General features: G+C 38.9%; 1 protein-coding gene across 4 annotated transcripts; it reads left to right on the plus strand.

Annotated features, from left to right (window-relative positions):
• Positions 1–5,629: 5,629 nt before the first annotated feature.
• LOC140334988 (uncharacterized) lies at positions 5,630–15,544 on the plus strand. 4 transcript variants are annotated; one of them, XM_072417309.1, is made up of 10 exons: positions 5,630–5,805; positions 6,556–6,841; positions 6,932–7,284; positions 7,894–8,037; positions 10,244–10,576; positions 11,813–12,112; positions 12,196–12,297; positions 12,933–13,289; positions 14,344–14,659; positions 15,103–15,544. In XM_072417309.1, exons 5-10 carry the CDS (start codon positions 10,399–10,401, stop codon positions 15,143–15,145), a joined length of 1,296 nt encoding a protein of 431 aa, XP_072273410.1. In that variant the 5' UTR covers positions 5,630–5,805; positions 6,556–6,841; positions 6,932–7,284; positions 7,894–8,037; positions 10,244–10,398; the 3' UTR covers positions 15,146–15,544. The 4 variants fall into 4 exon arrangements, with proteins under 4 accessions (XP_072273410.1, XP_072273409.1, XP_072273411.1 ...); XM_072417308.1 differs by lacking the exon at positions 5,630–5,805 and having other exon boundaries at positions 5,877–6,841; XM_072417310.1 differs by lacking the exons at positions 5,630–5,805; positions 6,556–6,841; positions 6,932–7,284 and having other exon boundaries at positions 7,774–8,037.
• The last annotated feature ends 366 nt before the right edge of the window (positions 15,545–15,910 follow it).

Here is a 15,910-nt window from a genome sequence, read left to right on the forward strand (position 1 = left end):
ATTCTCCCCAGAACAGTAGGATCGTCTCCTGTACACGGGTCATAAAGCCGCTCTCAGCAACTCTTATCAGGAACTGAACTATAAATTGCTCACGCGGTGGTACAGAGTGCCGACTGTGTTAGCCAAAATGTATCCGGGAGTAGATGATAGATGCTGGCGTTGTGAAGTGGCTGCTGGCAGCCTGTTTCATATATTCTGGACGTGCTCTATGTTGCAGTTTTTCTGGTCAGGGGTGGCGGCGGTTATTGAAGAATTGACAGAAGTAGATATACGTAACAGCCCAGAGCTAGGCCTTTTACATTTGATTGGTCTAAAAAGAAATACCATGCTTCTTTACTCAAACACCTTTTAAATGCTGCTAAGGCCTGTATTCCGGCCCTGTGGAAACAATCCTCTCCTCCCACCTTGTTACAATGGTTTAAAAGAGTGAATGACATTATGGCAATGGAAGACCTTATTACCAGCCGGGACGGTAGATCAGATAAATTCTGAAATACTTGGTTCTGTTGGATACAGTATACCACTACTCAAGCCTACCTTTCAGTATACAGTGTGGCTGATAATGCCGACGATCTGTTTTGAATGCAGAGGATATCACTGAATTATTGCTATGTGTTCCCTACTGTGTTAAGTCTGGCCTTTATTCAATCTGTCCTGTAATGCGGTGCCCCTCTCCCTCCTCTCCCTCCCCCTCTTCCTTTATTTTGCTTTCTATTTCTCTATTTCTTTCTTTGGTTATTTTTGTTAATACTTTGAAAATTGCCTGTGCTCAGTTATTCTGCCTGTTGTTCATAATGGGTTTGTGATGTGGAAGATGATAACACAGTTGGTGATTTGTATGTTTTAATGTTTTATGCCAGTATCTATGACTGTTCACTGAATAAAAAATAAAATGATAAAAAAAAAGACACATGGCATAATCTTTTATTGGTGATTGTCTAAATAAAAAAAGTTTTTGTTATTTGATTTTTTACATGTGCCAACTAAGTCCTTTTTTCTTTTTGCATATTTTGAATTGCTACAATACTGTGGTGATATGACAGGTAATTATTGAAATATTGAATTAAGTAGGTGATCAACGCAACATACTAATTTCAATAACTAAGAGCAGATTTACCTACCAAATATTTTGTATTTTTCCCCATCCACTTTGTATTTTTCCCCATTTATGCAGCATAGCAATACCTGGCAGGACAGGAGACCTGCACTTTGTCTGCTTCAGGTCAGTAACACTTACAGGACTTGCCTCTCCTCCAAACAATGAAAAGAGAAGCAGCACATGAAGTACTCCTATCAGAATTACCCTTACACTGTTGTACACCTGATAGGCTCCTAGTGCTAAACTATAACTACACCCAATAAAAATGTAATATTTTGCCAATTACCAGTCCCTAGATTAGGTCACAGCAGCAGCTTAATTTTTTTTGGCTTGGTTTCCTTTACCTATACCTGGTAAACCTAAAAGTAAAGCAACTAGCTACACTTGCTGCTTGAATGTATCTATAGATGGAGCCATGGCTGTCACCAAGGCTGGACTTCATGCAAGCTTGTCATTGTTCATCTACATCACATAGGGATGTGTATATTAGTAATTTACAGACAGAAGATCATGTTGTTGGTGTCTTCAGGTCACCTCTTAGGAAGTGACAAGAACATGGGATTACTAGAAATATCATCTGGACTTGCTAAAAATGGTCTCATCTTGAACAAAAGGAAACAAATGTGAAGTATTACATGTTTGTTCTTGGGTTTAGTTATACGTTAAAATCTTGGTGCTAATCCAAAATTGTATTTAGTGTATAGAGAGCAGCTCTCCAATTAATGATCTACTATAAGCTGACAACTTTTTCTTCCCACCATCAATGTTATCTGGTAATACAAACTGTTAAATGAGTTTTTATTGATAGGTCACAGACATGATGGTGCATTCATGATATAGGAGGAAAATTCGGTGAATAAAGGCTTATGGAATGGTGTGACACTCATCATTTAGAAAGATGAAGGTAACAGTGATGGGTGTCTTGGTGACAGCTCTGGAGAACTTAACGAAGAATGGATTCAAGAAGTTCCAGGCCAAGTTACGTGACATTTATATCCAACAGACATATAGAAAGATCCCAGTAAGCGGGCTAGAAGACAAGGACCAGATTGACGTGGCTGATCTCATCCGGATCTACTACAAGGATGTCTATGGGATTGAGGTGACATTGGCAGTACTGGAGGCCATCAATGAAAAATTGGTGGCAGAAGAACTTTGCCTAGATTTGAAAAGGGGTAAGAAAATATAGGAAGTTGCGATAAGATGGTAAAATCACAAAGATTAAAGTGAATAATAATCTTTCATTTTGGATAGAGTTGAACCCCTAAAAGTGATAGGAAGTACAAATTTTGCCACTGTCACCAAGAGTAAATCTTAAATCGTCCAATAGATATGACTAGTCTAGAAATAAAATTTTGGGAAACCCCTCATGGTTAGTAGTGGCAGCAACCAATAAGATAAATGTTTTCATGGGAACATCCACCAGTTCTTTACTCTGCTGTTCCTATTTAACTATCCTGCCTCAATTTGCTAAGCTCGACCTGGTATCTGGAAATAACAACCAGAGTATTTTTTGTAGATTAAGCCAAATAGCAGCCATGGACTTGTTGTATAATTTATAGTAGGCCCTTGGCTTTTATGTAAAAGTGATTGGGGGACTGTAAAGCCAACCAATCTACTCCAAGGATCCTGGGATTAAATAAAACATTATCAGGATGGCTGGAAAGAAGGGGTCTGCTAGTAATTGCTCCTAGTGTCCACACTAGTTTGAGAGGATTTCCTGTGACATTAGTTGGGTACGCATACGAGAGATCTGATGTCCAAACTCGCCCATCTATGCAGGGAACCCAGAAGCCTTCTGCCCTGAACACTTCCAGGACTATGGATGTCATTTGACATCCAACTCTTTGGAAGTACACAAAAGAATGAGCACTTTTTATTCTCTGAGCAAAGTGGAGGAGTGGAGTACCTGTCACATTTTATCACATAAGGGGCATCATTTAATATTTGTAATATACTGTGATGGTTCATCTAATTTTATTTTTCATTTTCAGTGGATCAATTTGTAAAAATATGTGAAATCGAGGAAACAAAAACTGCAACCCCTATAGGTGAGCCAGAGGTGCATGCCACATTGGTGCAGGAAGATTAAGATATATTTATATCTAGTTTGTGGAAGGATATCGGGAATTTATTACCATCTATGTTTCAGAAGGAACATTTCCTCGTTTCTTTTTCCATTAGCTATACCAGGTGTAAAACTAAACCGCCTGTATAGGCAGAAAAAACATTCTTTACATTTGCATTTTCAGCCAGACCAGTGATAAGAAGCCTGTGTGACTCTGGGGAGCCGAGATATTCTCTCACTTCAATTCAAATGGACGTGTGGAGAGAACAAAGATGGCGACATATTATGATCTCAAGAATGCTACACAGAAAATGATGATCTGTTTTCAGTCTGCAGTGAGGTCATTATTCCACACACTGTCCTTAAATGTCCCGGATTCACAGTGCATATCAGCTGGGAACATGAATACACCACAAGCACTGGGCATGAAAGGCTGTGTATCAGAGGTGCAGAGGAAAGAGGTGAGAGAGGTGTCATACCATCCATGAACATCTCTGGTGCCCATCATGCAGCCAGAGGGCCACATGCAGACCTGGTACTGATTCTGTGACTCTCGGCCCCTTGTAGATAGCAGTCTGTGGGTTTCTTATCTAGGTGCCTACTCAGTGAAGAGAAAGTATTTATGAGACTGGTTTCCGGTAGACTACAATTTGGTTTATGTGTTTCCTACATTTTTTTTTTTGGCCACTGCCTTTTTAATATGTTAAAATGGATCTTTCAAAAGTTAAGGTGTCTATAGGAGCAAATGTGAAAGCTTTGCTTTAAAATAGGGGTGTCGAACTCAATCAGAGAAGGGGCCAAAATCTAAAATTCAGCCTAAATCGCGGGCCGAATGGTTTACTGTACAGTCATAAACTGACAATGTTAACCAGAAATGTGAATTTAAAATGAGTGGAACAATCTTTTCCTTAACAGTGCTGTTAACCAACTCACATGCTATCAAGCAAAACAGTATTGGTATCAAGCAAAACAGTAATATTGGAATGTACCTAAAATGCTCATTGTTTTGTTTTCTGGCTAGATGTCTGACACCGTTTTCCCCGGATCAATGAGTCAATGTTCGGTTTTATTTCTTGGGCTGTAGCAAAGATGCCGGCCGGCGGAACACAAGATGCAGGCCGGCATCTTACCGGTCCCGCTGGCACCCGACGCTGGAGAGGGAGATCGACGGATGACGCTGGACGGAAGACGACGCTGGAATACGAAAACGACGCTGGATGAGAACAGGGGGACCAGGTAAGTAAGGATGGGAAAAATCTCGGGGTTAACCATCCTAGCCATTTTTTTTTTGCCCGTACGAAGGTCGGGCTTAACGGCTAGGTGGTTAAACATAGAGCTTGCTCTAAATTTAAATGGATTGGTTTAGTTTTTGTAAAGTTACTGTAAGTTAGGAGGTGGATATGATATATTCATACATTATTTATTTGTCTTTAATAGATTTCCCTTGGCGTCCAGTAGTAGAAAAAATACCAAGCTTATTTCATGACGCCCCAATAACTCTGCAGTGCAACATTTCAGGGTTTTACCCAGATGCCGTCTCTGTTACCTGGTTGATAAGGAACAAGGAGAATCAGGAGTTATGTCATGATTCTGCTTCCATCACAAACAGCTTATTATCAAATAGAAGAACAGATAATACATACAGCTGTACAGCAAGGCTGCTAATCACACGTACAGTGAGAGTCCATCAAGGGGCAGAGTACATATGCAGAGTGCAGCATCCTTCTTTGCTGGAAGCCATTGAGAAAAGCACAGGAAAGCTCAATGTGATAGGTGAGTATTATATACCAACAGGGAGTAAAATGTGTTCTTTCTAAATTGTTATTACTATAAAAAGACATCTAGCACAACATTTCAATTAGTATCTCTGCTACATCGATGGTTCATACTTACCTCTCCCACCGCTTATCTGTCTGCTCCGTATTGCAAATATACAGCTGCTTGAATAATTCAGCACTTCCAGGTGTGTCGGCTTTTTTTCCTCTTCTGTGCTTTGTAGTTCCCCCTGCCACCGTATATCCAGTAATGACATAGGACCTGATGGTTCAAACAGGTGCAGCACAGGATTAGGCTACCTTGAAGTGTTCTGAATGCTCAAGAATTCCCAGGCAGCTTTATCTCTGCAATATGGCATAGATTGGTGGTGACACTTTGGGCCTGATATATTGAAGCTCTTCCAGGTTGGAAAGGATACATTTTCATCAGTGAAGGTGGGTGATCCAGCAAACCTGGCATGGATCTAGTCCAGGTTTCAAAACATTTGCTAGCAAATGACTTTGAAGAAATACATACCAGGTTTGCAGGATCACCCAGCTTCATTGATGAAAGTTTAGCCTCTCCAGCTTTGGAAAGATTTAATAATTCAGACCCCTTGTTTCTAATTAGCCCAAGCAACAGAGTCTCGGGGATGGGAAGGTAAACATTTGATAAAAAATAAAATAATGAAATATGGTATTTAATAAAAATAATGAAATATGATATTTCCAATCTCCCAAAATTAGAAGTCATGGGACCTTCTGAATCAGAGGGAGACAGTTCTAGTTGGCTGATCCCACCCGTCAGTAAAGTTGATATGACTGAGGCTTTTGGTCACCTAACTGATCTTGAGAGAACCTGGAGCTCTGGTTTTCTTTGAAAGGTAAGGTCAGCCTGCTATTACTCTATATTGATCCTTCCCAGGACTACTGTAACATAGCTTCATTGCATTTCCTTATGGGTCTGTTTTAAAGTCCAACTGAGATCATAGCAATATATAGTCTTACCCCCACATCTTGCTGCCCAGTGTGTTCTATGATCCATAAGACCTGGTAAGATGTGCTCCATGGGGCTGTTAATCATCTAAGTCAGCCTAGAGAACTGGAGTAAGGCTATGTACACACGTGCAATAAATGTCTTTGGAAAGAATCTTTCACGATCCTTTCCAACGACCATCAATTGCAGGATGCATGAACGTGTGCTGTACATACGGTGCCATTCTGCTCTATGGAGAGGGGAGGGGGAGAACGACAGAGCGGCTACCCACTGCACCCTCTCCCCATTCACTTCTATTATGATCATTCATGGTCAATCATTCGTGGATCCGCCAGGATGGTAGTTTAGATGATGGACAGCGACACATGCCAGATTCTTGTTGGGAAGAGAACCATTGGACATGTGTACCCAGCCTAAGAATGAAGGAAGCACCTTCAAACTAAAAACAAAAAGGTATTTTAAGCCACTTGCAAGCAAAAACCAGTGACAGATCAACATACAGAACAGGAATATTAGAATAAAAAGATTTGATGATTTAGTTGGATCCCAATCTGTATAAAGCTATGCATCATTTTGATAAAACGTAAACTCAATTTATCATTACACTTTGTTTTTATATTCTGTTTGAATGATCCAGGAAAACCTCAGATGGATCCCATCCAGATGACTTTAGTAGATAATATGTTCATTCAGTTTTTCTTGACCCTAAAGAATATTTATCCTAAAGATTTGAAGATTAAATAGTATCGTGAGGAGTCGCAGCCCAGAAAGGGAGTGCGGCAGGGGACAAAACACACAGAAACAATCACAGAGGATAAGGATTTAACATTTTGTGTCACCAGTGAATCCCAATTATAAATTGTATGTGACATGGGAACACACATCTTTGGATGGACCAGAGACCAAAGCCTTGTCTGTAAGAGGTGAGCCTATGCTTAGAGCTGACAATATCTGATCCCTTAAAAAAATAAGGAATAATTATAATTAAAGTTAATTTTTCTATTTCCTTGTAGATTTTCCCTGGCATCCATTGTTAGAAAAAATAAATATCCCAACACTGGAAGACAACCAGGAATCTGAGCTGCAATGGCACATTGTTGGTTTTTTCCCTAATATTTTATATGTGGCTTGGCTGAAGAAAGGAAAAGGCAAGGTGTCTGCAGCTCCAGTCTCCAGTAATATGGTGTCAGAGATTCTGCCACACAAAGACATAAAGACTGGGTTTGGCTGTACAGCCATTTTATATTTTATCCCAGGTATAGGTATATTAATATAGATGAAGACCAGGGGTCAGAGCTCATCTGTAGAGTGAAGCACCCAAGCCTGGAGGAGCCGATAGAAATAAGCACAGGACCTCTAAACATATGTATGTATTACTAAACAATATAATGTAGATATTACATATACAGTTTGTTTTTTTATAGTTGCCACCATTTACACATATATTACACATTCACAATAAAAAAGTTACATATTATAAAAAAAAATCTATGCCCACCCAAAGTTGATATTTTTAAATTTCTTTCTAATTATAATACCCACCAGGGTAAATATACACCTAGAACGACCCTAATTTATATAGCAGTAGTTTGTATTTAAAGGCCGTATATGCCGAACTAGTACTAGCAAAAACAATGTTTTAAGGAACTGGCTAAATACATGACTGTAATATTATTGTATGTGTTAGATAATTCAATATATAGTATATTGATATATTGGTTATTGTTGTATTTATACTAAATCTCCGTGAAGAGGGTTGTGGATTGTAGTTTCTGTTCCACATTAGGAAACTTTTTTTCACTGAAGACATATTATATACAGAGCACAGGATATCTGTACATCAACAAATTTTTGTCCTAATTTACACTATATGACCAAAGGCATATGAACCCCTCTTCAAATGATAGAGTTCAGGTTTCTCCAGTGAATGGTACTGTTAAGGATATGACAAATAACAACAATTGTGTGTTTTCAGGTTTGTGATAACAGTTTGGTGAACCCCGTATTCTGTTCCAACGTCACTACACCCCTGTGTACAACTCTATAAAGATATGGTAATCAAAGAACTCAAGTGGTCTGCATATAGCCCTAACCAGAACCCTATTAAACCGGTGAAAAGGTATAACAATAATGTAATCTTAAAGTGTTGATAAAATCTATTTAAATCTATCTGTGTGTCCATTTAAAATGATCTTTCCCATTGGACCTGACTTAATAAAGCTCTCTAAGGCTCAAGAGGATACACTCTTATCAGTGAAGCTGGGTGATCCAGCAAACATGGAACAGATCTGGTCCAGAATTCAAAACATTGTCTCGCAAATACGAAATGGCTTTGAAGAAATACATGTCAGGTTTGCTGTATCATCCAGCGTCACTGATGAAAGTGAATCCTCTTCAGCCTTGGGGAGCTTTAATAAATCAGGCCCAATGAGTTTTGCACATAAAAAAACAAGAAACAATAAAACCTTTTAAACAGATATAATATAAAACAAACACATACACTTCTATGTGATTCAGTACCTTCTTGAATTTTCCTAAGCTTTCTTACCTTTTTCTTGCTGCCTCGCCCTATCCCAGTTTCTGACATCTTAAGACCTTCCATTGGCATTCTAAAGTACCCATCCATTCAGGATTTACATTACGTTCCATTGACTGATTGGAATTAGGGATGGGAATGCTCTCAGATGTGTAACTGCCTGAATTCTTTATTCTAATTCTTTATTTTTAAGTTTTAAGTTTTTTTTTGTCTTGAATAAGCATGTTAGTTTGTTGTTTTAGCTCCTGATGATTGATTTTTCTCTTCCCTAAAGTCCATTTAAAACTAAGCTCGATCTTAAGCTATGTACACACAAAAAATTTTGGTCACTAGAAATAATCTTTCTTGTTTCTAGTAACTGCAAAACAAACGAGTGCTTTACAGACAGAGCTTTTCAGGTTTAGGATGGGAAATTAGGATGGAGGTACAGCATGCCCTCATTCTTTAATGGAAAGGAAGAGAGTGGTTGTCCCTGCTCAATTGTTTAGTGATCCATCTTGGTGGTGGTGGGGGATTTCACCTCAATTCACAATGACCTATTATCTGTAAATAGCTTTAGACTATCATGTCCACGGGTGACAATACAGCTTTGTAATTTCAATACAGATAAAACAGCGCTGTCACATTTTACAGGTAGAGGAAATAACAGATCAACTGAAAGAATCTTGTAGTACTAAAAAAAAAAGTTGGCCACTTTAAGATTTTTTCCTCTGTATCAATTAGGATTGGAGTGATTGTTTTACAACATTGGAAACTGTTTATGCTGAATGTTTGAGCATGGGGGTAAAGTACAATCTATTTCACAAAGCTTCGGGTCTGCAGACATGAGTATTGTGGGAATAATTCTTCTTCTCTCTCTACACCAGACTTGTAAGTGGTTATCTATTACCAAGTATTGGGAGAGGATGGACACATTTATTTAATATTAGAGATGATATTGTAGAATTAGACTAGGGTGAGCTTTTATCTTCTGCCTAATTCAATCTCATAAATATCCCACATTTGGGGGAGCTGGGTGGAGTAGAATTCGTACTCCTATATCTTACCAGAGTAATACAGATAGGGTGTCATGTTGTTCCTAGTTTCATCCTATTTATCTTTACAACTCTCAAGGCCTCACTGGGCCAGTGTAGATATACAGAGAGGTTGTAATGACACCGATTGTAAAGGTGAATTACATAAGTGAAATCAGTCAATGTTCGAGGACAGAGAAAGACATAAGCAGAGAGATCACAGATGTATTACACTACATGGACAAAAGATTTTTACAGTACAGATGAAGAGTGAAGTCAAGCACAATTTATGTCTATCGGATATATATATATATATATGTTTGTGTGTGTATATATATATATATATATATATATATATAATCTTCTTATTTTTTCTTTTGAGTGACAGTTCTTTTTTCACCAAAGATTTACCAAAATCCATACTTTTATGTTGGGTTAGGTTAAAATATATGTGAATTATGATTGAACATTGATCATTGTACTTTCTAAATTAATTCAATGTTAAAAATGTAAACATTTTGGGAAGGTTCATCTCAATATAAATGGACCCCAATGGGTCCTAATTTTACCAAACACTTTTTGTGATGGATTGGAAATCTGATTACAAACCAAGTCTTCCAATGCAACATTAGTACAAGCCTTGAAAAGGGCTGGGGTGCACCCCTCTTCCTCCAGCATACCCCAAAACCTTGTTGATACCCTTCCCATAATAGTGGAGGACATGACTGTAAGCATATAAATATTTATTATTGTGTATATTGTTGTTTTTTAAACAGATTGTAACCTGGAGTTGACAGCCCCTGATTCTCAAACTGCTGTAATATTCCAGTCTACTGTTTTTTTGCCGTGCACCTTCCGTATCGATAATTCTTCTCTAAACCAGCAATACATATCAGTAAGCTGGTACTTTAGAGGTAGAGAACTGCTGAAAATGGACAACAAGAAGAAAGTGGTGAGAAAGGGATTGTCTTTTGATGAACAATCAGCCAGAAAGGGTAATGCATCGCTGATCATTCACAATGTGACCATCGCCAACCACGGGACCTACAAGTGCTTAGTCACCTACGGTCCACATCAGAAGTACAGGGAGATCCAGCTAAGTGTTTATGGTAAGAGCATAATGGATTAATAAACAGTAAAAGTTTGATGACAAGAGTTGTTCTTGTTACTCTGACAGGTCACCTGGCTAGGCTTACCTCCTGGCTCTCATTTCCAACTGTTGTTGGTTCATAAAGCCAGCAAAGTGTAATACACATTTGTACATCACTTTTCCAGCTAAATGATGATGCTTTACATACAATGTTCCTAATTTGACTCTGCTAATACATTTTCCAGACCCTTTGTCCAGGTTACAAAAAATAAATAAACTGGAGTACAAGTTTTAGGTTTTGCCTCCTTTTCCTTACCCCAAATCTTTCAAAATGAGAAAAGCTGAACCCTGTTCTTAAAGTAAAAGTGGTTCCTTATTCACTTCCAATTAAGGAAGAAGCATAATGTGTGTAATGCAAGCGGGTGTGGACCCACTGTGCCACTGACTGGGTATGCTCCAAAGGGGCGTAACTAAGCTGCTACCTGGTCTTCACTAGAGCCTCTGATGGTGAGGATAGGCTTGGGCCGCAGAGTAGCTACCAGGTGCCACTCCAGAGCAATCCCCTGGTCAGTGGCAGCTGACCACAGGAGTCAGGGTACTCGGTGCAAGCACCAAGGGGCTTGCATGGCCAAGAAGGTATAGGAGAGGTAGTAATTAAACAAAGTCAGTGAACAAGATCCGAGGCCAAAGTCAGGCAGAAGGCCATACACAAAATCCGAGGTCAGGGTCAGGCCGCAAACAGGCAAAGTCCAAGGGTTTGATAAGCAAGGTCCAGTACACAGAAAGGCAGACAGAAGAAGCACCTTTGCACTTGGAGATAAAGAAGCCAAGAGCATGAGATTTCTCAGGCAACTTCCTGTAGTGGGAAGTGCCTTTAAATACTAGCAGGGCTTCAGCCATAGGCTGTAGGAACAGAGTGTGTGTATGTGTTGCCTCATGGATGAAGAGAGACACACCCAACCCACGCCAGCTCAAACACCAGTGCAAGTCTCCAGCAGGAAGGAAACTCTGGCATTGAACACATGTACTGGGGTTACTCTCTCTGAAAGACAGGACCCGGCGCTCGTGCCTGCAATTAGGAGCAGTGGCACCGGCACGACCTGCAGGGCTAACAATGTGCAATGATGGATTGTACTACAGGTGTTCTGTATCATGATTTTTCTTCTACAATAATAATATATTGTACCTGGACATTGAGATTTACAGTCAATACTTTCTCAAATCAGCTTCATTAACCTATATGTGTTCCCTGCAGCCAAACCTGTACTCTCCATCCTCAGTTACAATGTCCGGAGAAATACAGAGAGCGCTCTGACCTGTATGGCCACTGGTTTCTTCCCTGTGGATATTGGAATAACATGGTACAGAGATGGAGAGGTCTTGAAGAATCAGTTCATGGGAAAACCAAACAAGAACAAAGACAGAACCTACCAAATGAAGAGCTTTACAACAATCACACCAAGTGATGATAATGAGAATAAAACTTTTACCTGTAGAATCCAACATGTTTCTCTACCAGAAGCCTTACAGGAAGACTTCCAGCTGGTCTATGAAGGTATTATTGATCCTAATGTTATAATCTAACCATGGGGAATATCTGACTTTCCTTTTTAATTACTTCTTTGTTCACTTTCATAGAAACATCATTTACTATGGCCATTGTCGTTGGTGTTGTCCTTGTGGTTTTGATAGCGACTGTGATTGGCATCTTTTGCTGGAAAGAAAAACAACTAAGGGCAGGTAACTCCTAAGACATTTAGGACATAGAATAAGACATAGAACAGTTACAACTCTGAAAATAATTCATGTTAAAATCTTAATGATGATCTAAACTGTTGTGTCCAAGAAATTTAAGTACAGGTACTACCTGTGCACTTCTTGCAGCTGATTGTTTCCCAGTACTTACCATATCTGGTTCTGACACCTATATAAACAAACAAAGGTGGTTAAACCATATGACAGGTGTTCCCCTGATGTTTAGTGTAAAAGAAAAATGGTTGATGTTGAGGAAGCATACAACTAAAGCCCACTATGCCTTCTTTTTTTCCAAAAATGATCTTGATTGGCTGGGTTGGGATGGCATAACTCCTGTAAAGATGCATTGGAATTTATTGTGTCCCCACAAGCACAGGGGAAGCCAGGATTGCCAGGTATTCTGCACTGCCCATCCGACCTCCAATCGACCTACTGAAACTTTCAGGTTGTCCTTCAGGGCTGTTTAAATTTCAGGGCCAGATAAAAAACAGAAATGCAAATCATTTGACAAGTAAAACAAGTGCTATACCTTTCATCTGCATACCTTGTATTTGCCTGTAGTTCAGCTTTAAATCTCTCTGTAATGTAACAAAATATGGAAAATATTGTTTTATTATTAGGTACAGCTATGTTCTCAGTATTGGACATTGATGGACCTTCCAAGCTGATTGCTGGAGAAGAAGCTTCTTTATACTGCAGAGCGACCAAGTGCTCAAAGAACATGAGTGTGACCTGGCTCGAAAAGAGAGGTGAAGAAGTCCACGAGATCCCAGCATCTGATGGAGGAGATGAGGAAGAACAAGCGAGACTGCTAGACACCCAATATGACGTCATCTCATGTAAAGAAGGGCCAAACTACACATCCTCACTGAAGTTCAGACCTTGTGTGGCCAAACACAAAGATGTCACCTTCATCTGTAGATATAGCTGTGGAAAAGAGAAGAAAGAGAAAAAATTTCACTGTGGAACTATTTATGGTGAGCAGATTCTATGAAGAAGTTTACCAAGCAAAACCTTTCGTATTTAGTTCTTGATAGAGTAGGGAATGCTTACAATCATCTGTGGCTTTTTCAGGAGCATTCACCTCACCTCCTGCATTCCTGATGCCAATCTAAATTGACTAGTAATTATTTTTCAATCAATTATTTGTATTATTACAAATAATTATAAAGATAGCCTGAATTGGGCATAATGTACAATGTCATGCTATCTGGGGACAAGTAAAACTGACACCTTTGAAAATTTGAAATTTTATCTAATGGCCGAGATTGTGTATCAGGCTCGAAAAGCTCCTTTAATATGAGGCATTGTAATAATCACTGCCAGAAGTTTACCAACACATCTAAGTTAGAACTACAATGGCTTTGAAATGTTTTTACCAGTTGCAGGTGTCCAAATCATAGGTTGTGCTCCTGGATCCCTTTTTAGATATTTGTCAGAGTACTCTTTATTGTTCTATAGATGAAAAGCCTTTTTTTTACAGACCCAAAATATTTGGCATACTGGAACTTCTAAAAACACCAACCTGCTTTGTTATCCCTTCCTCTATTACTGACTATTGAACTTCTGTTTGGCCTTAGGCTACATACACACGTCAAATGATTCGCATCTGATAATTGCCTCAGGGCTGATATCGGATTAGAATCTGGCGTGTGTACAGCACTTGTCCATGTTGTTCACGGATGATGAAAGAACGTAATGCAGTGAGAGCATAGCGCGGTGCCGCTAACAATCCTTTCCAATGACAATTGTTAAGCGTGTGTACATAGCCTTCGTGTGGATAGTTATAACTTAGTGGATAGCATTTAACATCACACGTTAGAAATAGGATACTCGGTAGCTGTATTGTGCAGAGCAAAGTTTGTAAAAGTTTCTGAACTTTAGCGGGCAACTTCACTGAGCAGCAGGTCGGCACTATCAATCTTCCATTACCTGAATTAGGGAAACATTATTTTTGTTATCTGCTTAATAAGGCACATAAAAAAATTCATCTTCCTAATATTTTCATATTTTTTTATGTATTACTCTTAGCAAAGGTTCAGATGATACAGCCAGTAAGAAGAAGTCTGGATATCTCTGGGGAGGTAAAGTATTCAATAACTCTGGAGAAATTTTACCCCTCAGACATCAGAATCAGATGGTCACATGGAGTGAAGGAGCCATATGAAGCCTTATCATCCACAGAGACATTCACAGAAATTCCTGATGGGACATTTGGTGTCTGCAGTGAGGTCAAAATTTCTGAGGATCTCCTGAAGGATCCAGAATTTGGAGTACGTGTCACCTGGGAACATGAATCTCTGGACACACCGGGCTGTAAAGATCTGTGCATCAGAGAATCAGAGAGGTAAAGTACATAGGATGGATAAAACAAATTTACACACAGTAATTGATGTGACTTCTTATTTATCAGACAACAACTTTAAAGTTTTATCAAGACAAATGTAATGGCAGGACACATCTTCCATCTTGTTTCTTTAGCTACCCCATACCCTCTGGAAAACCTTTGGCATGCATTAAAAGTTTTCTTTGTTTACAGACGATGAAATTATTTTCTAATATTACAATAAATATATATATATATATATATATATATATATGTAACAAATGTACCTTTAAATTTGTTTATGCTAATCTGATCACCAATCTGCATATATGCAACAAATCACTGAAAAGACAGAGTACATTCTCTTTAATCCTCTCAGTTTTCTAAACTTTATAGATGTTACAATTTCCTTATGTAGCAGTATGGAGATTTTAAAGAGAAAAGCTTTTCTTTTTGTTTTATAGACTACCCATTGACTCCAGTGATGGAAAAGATTCAGAAACCTGATGCATTCCATGACACCCCAATCACCCTGCAGTGTCATATCTCTAAGTATTTTTCTGATGCTCTCACTGTGACATGGCTGAGAAGAAGCAAAAATCAGGAGTTATGTAAAGTGACTGATAATGTGGATTCCAGTTCAGTAACACCATGAATAGGCTGATAACTCATACAGCTGTACAGCCAGTCTGACCATCATTCCAACACTAAGTATCCACCAGGGGGCAGAATACTTCTGTAGGGTACAACACCCCTCTCTGGAGGGACCCATGGAGGAAGGAACTGGAAAACTTGTTGTAAGGGTTTATATTAATTCAACAAATATTGCATTCCACTTATACTTCCATCACAGTCACTGTATGGTTTATCATAGCAGAAACTCTGGCAAATAATGTCTTGAGATATTTCTGACGTTTTTGCATTAAATGACATTTTGAAAGGCAAGATATAATTTTCATTGTTTGAAATTTGAAAATGTCTCATTAAATCTGTAAAGAAATCAGATAATTGTTGGCTTTCCCTCAGTGGTGCCTCTGATTTCCTTTTCTTGCAAAACTACACCACAATCTTTGGCACCCCCTGCAGTCTGATACAAAGCACAGAATAATAATTCCTAGTTCTCTGCTGCAGGGATATTTTATTGGCAACAGATTTGTATGAGCCATGCATTAGTCAAGGAGAGAATGATCTCATGACAAGCATACTCAAAATAAGCCTATTTAGGATTCACATACACTTTAACCTTCTACCTTCGGGACATTGTGTACCTGG

This window comes from Pyxicephalus adspersus, chromosome 7 (assembly GCF_032062135.1).
Source record: "Pyxicephalus adspersus chromosome 7, UCB_Pads_2.0, whole genome shotgun sequence".
In the NCBI taxonomy this organism is placed as follows: Eukaryota; Metazoa; Chordata; class Amphibia; order Anura; family Pyxicephalidae; genus Pyxicephalus; species Pyxicephalus adspersus.